The sequence below is a fragment of the Tupaia chinensis genome, unplaced genomic scaffold (assembly GCF_000334495.1).
Source record: "Tupaia chinensis unplaced genomic scaffold, TupChi_1.0 Scaffold000159_1, whole genome shotgun sequence".
Lineage (NCBI taxonomy): Eukaryota > Metazoa > Chordata > Mammalia > Scandentia > Tupaiidae > Tupaia > Tupaia belangeri.
The window spans coordinates 905,588-912,531 of record NW_006159630.1 but is presented as its reverse complement, the minus strand read 5'-3'; the positions used below and the strand labels follow the sequence as shown (position 1 = coordinate 912,531).

At 55.6% G+C, this 6,944-nt stretch overlaps 1 protein-coding gene across 2 annotated transcripts in view; it reads left to right on the top strand.

Moving 5' to 3' along the window:
• The window catches only part of ANAPC11 (anaphase promoting complex subunit 11), a 9,901-nt gene extending 3,842 nt beyond the window's left edge, over positions 1–6,059 (top strand). For both annotated transcript variants that reach the window (XM_006145630.3, XM_006145629.3), the window contains one exon: positions 5,704–6,059. In XM_006145630.3, coding sequence (XP_006145692.1) covers positions 5,704–5,849 — 146 coding nt within the window. In that variant the 3' untranslated portion in view covers positions 5,850–6,059. The remainder of the gene's footprint in view (positions 1–5,703) is intronic.
• The last annotated feature ends 885 nt before the right edge of the window (positions 6,060–6,944 follow it).

Sequence of the window (6,944 nt, the reverse complement as noted above, 5' to 3'; positions counted from 1 at the left end):
CGCCGTCCCCCGCCACGTCGGCTGCCCTGGTGCGGTCTTCAAGCTGCTGGCCCAGGGCTTACCCACACTGAGCCTGCTGGGCCAGCACCCTGGCCACTGTATCACTTGTCGGCCCAGCGTCTGTCTTCTTAACCTTGATTTAAGCAGATGGCGTAAAGGTTACATTGCTGGACTCCCACACGAGTCCTGGACCCAGGGGAGTTAAAACTCACGCCAGGGAGGCCGGCTGGTGACGTGGTGGTTAAAGGCACCGGACTTTCATGTGGCCGATCACGGTTTGAGTACCAGACCTGGTGGCTTGCATTCTCAGTTTCTTCCCCTCTCTGTCCCCCTCTGGTCAAATTTAAATAAGTTAAGTTAAATAAAGTCATTTTTTTCTGGAGAGGTTTTTTGCTATAGGGCATGTGTGCTTGCCAGAAAGAGAGAGACAGAGAGCGAGAAATCAAATCCCTCCCCGGGGGAATGGCCACGCCACAATCCTTTCTCCTCCATTCTCCTCTCGGGATCTTGGTCATGCACACACACGCGCCCGGCATGAGTTTAAGCCACCGGGGTCCAGGACTTGAACCGAGGTTGACTACATGGGAGTCCAGTGACATAGCCATTACACTAACTGCTGGTCCCTGAATAAAATAATTCTTTAAAAAAAAAAAAAGAAAGAAAAACAAAAACTCATGCTGGACGCGTGTGCATGAGTGCCCAAAATCCCAAGAGGTGAGTGGAAGAGAAGGAATTGTGGTGTGACCATCCCCTCTGGGGGGTGATTTCTCTCTTTTGATGTCTCTGTCTCTCTAGTGAGCGTGCATGCCCTATAGCAAAAAATCTCTCAGGAAAAGAAAAAGTAAACTTCTTTTGGGGCCTGCATGTGGCGTAGTGGTTAAGGTGCTGGACTCCAAATAACCTACTGCAGCTTGGAGTCCGAGACCCAGCAGCTTGAAATTCATGCTGGGGCCCTGTGGGTGCATGCCCAAAACCGCACGAGGGAATGGAGGACTGTGGTGTGGCCACACCCCCAGGGGGATCTCTTTCTCTCAGTCTCCGGTGAGCACATGTGCTCTATGGCAGAAATCTCTTGAAAAACCGAACAAACAAAACGTGGCGTGTTGGGGCTCACACGAGCAACTCTGAGAGGAGCATCCTCGACCTGGCAGCTTGAGCATCACTCTGCGTACATGTCTGTGCCAGATCCCGAGAGTGTGGGAGAAGGGTTTGCAGGGTATCCATCCTCTCTCAGAAGGGATTTCTCACTTCCTCTGCCTCTCTGGACGTCTCTCTCGGAGCACACACGCCCTGTGGCAGGACGTTTTGCAGAGTGCCCCAGCCCAGGGCTCGAGGCTGTTTCTCTTTATGGTGTTTTGCCCTCCTCTGTCCCAGGTGGGGCAGGACAGGGAAAGGTCTGATTATGCTCAGGTGAAAAGAAACAGATCTGAACCCTAGCTGGTTTGGAGTCAGACCCAAATCAAGATAGAGCAGAAGGGAGGGTCAGGCTTCAGGAAGGGGCAGAGGGCCTCCCGAGAAGACAGGGCCAGGGGTGCCCGAGAGGGTCCTCCTCACTGCCCCAAGTGCACAGGCCTGTTTCCACAGGGCCAGGCCTAGAATCATGGTAGACTTTGTTCTTAGAATGACACTCAGGTGGTAAGTTGTATTTATTTATTTATTTGCTGTAGGAAGCGTGTGCTCGCCAGAGAGACAGGGAAACAGAGAGCAAGAACCGCCCCCACGCCGCAACCCCTTCTCCATTCTCCTCTCTGGATCTTGGCCATGCATGCACACGCACCCGGCGTGAGTTTAAGCCACTGGGTCTGGGACTTGAACTGCAGTCGACTACGTGGGAATCCAAGGACATAGCCATTACGCCAACTGCTGGTCCCCAGGTGGTTAAGTTTTAATGCAGTATTTTTATTTTATTTATGTGTTTTGCTAAAGGTACTTGGGGAGGAAAGTGAGAAGTCACTCTCTGGGGGTGGCCAGGCTGCATTCCATTCTCCACTCTCTTCTCAGGCTCCGGGCAGGCAAGCACACATGCCTGGCATGTTCATGCAAACCACCAAGTCCAGCACTCCAGCCCACAGTTGTCCATTTGGGATCCCGACTCCTTAACCACCATACTGCTGGCCGGCCCTACAGTACTTTTAATGACTAGATCTCAGGACTGGCAGGTGGCGTGGTGGTTAAAGGCGTTGGATTCCCACATGGTTGATGTGGTTCAAGTCCCAGACCTGGCGGCTTGCTTTCTCGCTTTCCCTTGTCAAATTGAAAAGTAATGATAATAACAAATGGATTAAATAAATAAGTAATTCTTGTGTGTGTGTATGGGTGGGGGGGATTAGATCTCTCCAGATCAAAAGAAATGTCATCACCTGGGAGTTAATCCACCTGACTCAGACAGCTAGGGCGGCCGTCTTAGGCAGTCATCGATTGGCTTTCTTTGATCAGATTTTATTTAGAAGTGAAGGAGGTAAATAACCCTGTCGGGTCTGGTTTTATTTAATCTTTTAAGTCCCTCTGGAGGGTGTCTCAACGACTGAGTCAGACAGCATTTGCAGCTTCAGGGCAGCAGGTAGGCAACTTGCTGCACGTCCGCGAGCACTCTCAGGGAGGCATCCTGGCCTTGGGACGTCTGGGTGTGACAGATGGGCCCAGAGCTGCCCCTCTGCTTGATAACACGTTGGCCACACAGCCTGCAGAGCCAGCCTGTGCTGACCAGCTGCGCCGTGCTGTGGCATCTGGGGATGAATACTCGGGACCCCACACAGGCGCCACGCTGCCTGGTTTCCTTAAGCGGGCCCACTGACTGCAGAGAGTAGGGAGTTTAGAGTTAAATTTTTGGACCTGCTGGGTTGTTAATGTTGATTTATATTGAGCCAGTTTTCGTTTCTTTCTCTTTTTTCTTTTCTTTTTTTTTTTTGGTATAGGGTGCATGCGCTCACCAGACACAGAGGGAGAGACAGAAAGGAGAAATCACCCCACAGGGGGGTTGGCCACGCCACAATCCCTTCTCCGTTCTCCTCTTGGGATCTTGGGCTTGCATGCACATGTGCTTGGCGTGAGTTTTAAGCCACCGGGTCTGGGACTCAAACCACGGTCGACTACATGGGAGTCCAGTGACATAGCCATTATGGTAACTGCTGGTCCCTTATTTTTCTTTTGTATGAGTACTTTGCTATAGGGCTTGTGCACTCACTGGAGATGGGGTGTGAGCATGCACCCCAGTGAGCTGGCTGCGTTGCGTCCCCTCTGTTCCCTCTCCTCTCAGGACTCTGAGCACACGTGCACATGTGCCTAGTATGCTTGCAGGTCACCAGGTCTGGTCTGGGACTCAGGCTTGCACAGCGAGCTATGGAGACCCACCCACCCCAACCACTACACCTCTGGCAGACCGGAGTCAGTTTTCCAGATTGATTCCATGGAGGGGCCACCTTCATGAGCTTGACACACCCGGCTTCCGCCAGCCCTGGGCCGTAACAGCGTGGTCCCTGGACGCATGACTCTGAGAGGGAGCATTTTACTGTTGCACCACCATCTGTCCCCACTGATGGGTTTGTTTTTTTTTTGCCAGAGGGTACACGCACTCCCCAGAGCTGGGAGGAGAGAGAATCACTTCCCCGTGGGGTACGGTCAAGCCTCAATCCTACCTCCTCCATTTGTCCATCTCGTTGGGGTTTTGTGCACACACACGTACCCAGTGTGTTTTTCAAGCTGCAGGGGCCAGGATTTGAACTGTGGCTGGCCATGTGGTAGCCAGCTCCCTTAACCAAGAGGTCACTGGACCACCGCAGTGAGCTACTTTTAGCACGCGGGGTACCGCCAAGTCTTATGTGTCTTTCGTGCCGGGTAAGAAGCCCCAGATTCGCTTCATGGGCCCCTGTGAGCCCTGCGCCAGGGACTCAGCCCAAGAGCAGGGAGAAGCCTGCTCCGAGTGGCTGCAGAGGGCCCTGGGAGCGAGAGGATCCCATTGAGGCTGCTGTTAAACAGTGATTTCAGGAGGATGTTTGCGTCCTTGGGTGAGTGCTCACGGGGTCCTGCAGGCTGGCTGTGGCTGGGACGGGTACCTCCCTCTGCAGCAGGCACTTACAGGGAGGGTGTGTGGCAGGTGCAGTGGCTTCTCAGCAGTGGGGACTCAGATGCCCCATCCTGAAGTGGAAAGGTGACTTGGGGGCATACTAATGCCACAGAGGGTAGTGTTCTGCAAGGCAGTGACCTGTGGGGATGCTCAAGTCTTGGGGCAGGAGGCCGCAGAGCATGCCAGGTATGCTCCAGGACTTGGCGGGGGAGGGAGGTGCCTGCCCCGCCCCCCCCAGCCGCTGACTTGCTTGCTCATGAAAAAAAACTTTTTTGAGAGATTTTTGCTCTAGGGCACCCGCGCTCCCTAAAATGATAAGAGGTAAGAACCCTCTCCCCCCAGGGTGATAGCCATGCCACAATCTCTTCTGGGATTTTGGGCACGCATGCATGCGAGCTGGTGTGTTTCAAGCCACCAGGTCTGGGACTGGAACTGTGGTTAGCCACGGGGGGAGTCTAGTGCCGCAACCATTACACCTCCTGCAGGCCCCCAAAATAAACTAGGGGAGGGAACCAGCAGTTAGCGTAATGGCTATGTTGCTGGACTCCCACATAGTCGACCGCGGTTCGTGTCCCGGACCCGGTGGCTTAAAACTCATGCCGGGCGCGTGTGCGTGTGTGCCCAAGATCCCAAGAGGAGAATGGAGGAGAAGGGATTGCGGCGTGACCATCCCCCCTGGGGGGTGATTTCTCGCTTTCTGTCTCTATGTCTCTGTCTGTCTGGCGAGCGCACGCGCCCTACAGTGAAAATCTCTCCCAAATAAATAAATAAATAAATAAACTAGGGGAAAAAAGGGAGGGAACAGCAGTTAGCGTAATGGCTATGTTGCTGGACTCCCACTTAGTCGACTGTGGTTCGCGTCCCGGACCCGGTGGCTTAAACTCACGCCGGGCGCGTGTGTGTGCCTGCCCAAGATCCCGAGAGGAGAATGGAGGAGAAGGGGTTGCGACATGGCCATCCTTCTTGCTTTCTGTCTTTGTGTGGTGAGCGCATGTGCCCTATAGCAAACCCCCCCCCAAAAAAAAAAAAAAGTAAAAGGATGATTTCAAGCACAGTTCTGCTCAGGTTGGAAGGAGGCAGGGGCTTGGGGGTTGTGCGCAGGCTGGTGTGAGGATGGCACCTGTGGGGCAGGGTGGAAGCAGGGCACTTCCCTGATACCACAGACCTTGATGGGAGCCGGGTCGCGTTGCTGTGCTCCCCTGCACAAGCTACTGCTTAGTTCCCCAGACTCACGGAAGCCACAGAGGTGTCCTCTCGGCACCAGGCTCTGCAGAGGGTGCCTTCCGGGCGCAGGGCAGTGTCTGCAGCCTGCACTACAGCGGTGGCAGTGGGCCCTTGAGGCTGCACATGGGAAGTGGCCCTGCCTGTCCACTCACCTCACCTCACCTTACCGATGGTATGTCTGCGGGTCTAGGCCCAGGCCTGTGAGGTCAGGTCAGGCCTTTCTACGGCCTCTCAGGTACAGGTCCCAGGGTCTGAGGGCTCCCCTCCAAGCAGCACCTGCTGGGAAGGGAGCAGTTCTTCCCGCCTTTGGCAGTCTGGGGGGATCCCGACCTCTGGCTCCCCAAGACAGACAGCCAGGTGGCTGCTTGGCATGCCTCACCCGCCTCACACTCTAAGCCATGTCCCCCTGCCCACAGGCAAGGTGCCCGGTGATGACTGCCCGCTCGTCTGGGGCCAGTGCTCGCACTGCTTCCACATGCACTGCATCCTCAAGTGGCTCAATGCGCAGCAGGTGCAGCAGCACTGCCCCATGTGCCGCCAGGAGTGGAAGTTCAAGGAGTGAGCCCGGACGGGACGCTGCGGGGGTGAGCCGAGGACGGCAGCTGCGTGTGCTCCCATCACAACGTTGACACTTTTATCCAATAAGTAAAATTCATGAAATCACCCAAGCTTTGCTGGAGGCCTTTGGGCGCCTGTTTTCTTGGCGTGTTGATGCTGCCAGGCTGTTCTGATATGAAAACTCTCATGAATAAACATCTCTAAGGTGCCACAAGGCCAGCCCCAGAGCCTGAGTCACCACTGTGGGAGGGGGGACGCAGGATCAGAGGAGCCTGGGCGTCTGAGCAAAAGCCCTGGGGGTGTGTGTGTCAGCAGGGGAGACATCCCCCCCTGGAGCTGACCCTCAGCCGGCAGGATGGCCCTGTGGGTGCGGTGGTGCCGACGCTGCTATGGGCTGTCGCCCGGTCCCTCCGGTGTGGACTGAAAGACAGCTTCTAGTGGGCCGGGACTCCCCACTGCAGAGACCAGTGTCTAATGTTAGTGCCTTCCTGCCCAGGGGACCCCTCGGAGGCTTCTGTGGGCAGTAGCTGCTGGGTGGGTGGACAGGGCTGCAGGTGGTGTCCTCGGCACGCACGTCTCACTGTAGCCCAAGCCCACCCTAGGGGTCAGTGTGTCGTGCACAGGTGGCACCCTGCCGGGCCTGGGAGGACACAGCTAAGACACACCTTGGCCGGGACAGCTGTGTCCTGATGAGGGGTGCCATCGAGTGAGTGGGGTGGCAGGTCCCCCACCCGGGGAGCAGTAGGGTGTGTCTGTAGGAGCCCAGCCTCTGTGGACATGCCTTTTTTTTTTCTTGAGAGAGATTTGTTACAGGGCACACACGTTTGCAGGATACAGACAGCAGGAAGTCACCCCCCAAGAGGGATGGCCACGCCACAACCCCTTCTCCAATCGTGCCAGGTCTGGGGATGCACTGTGCCTCCAGAATGAACGTAAGCCACCAGGTCAGGACTCCACCCCCGTCGGCCACGTGGGAGTCCAGCCGTGTAACCACTACTCCATCCACTGGTCCTGGACATGCTTGTTTATGCCACACCCACCCCACCCGCATTTCAGCTGGCCCAGATCCCTATGTGAGGCCTAGGACCTCCCGTGTGGG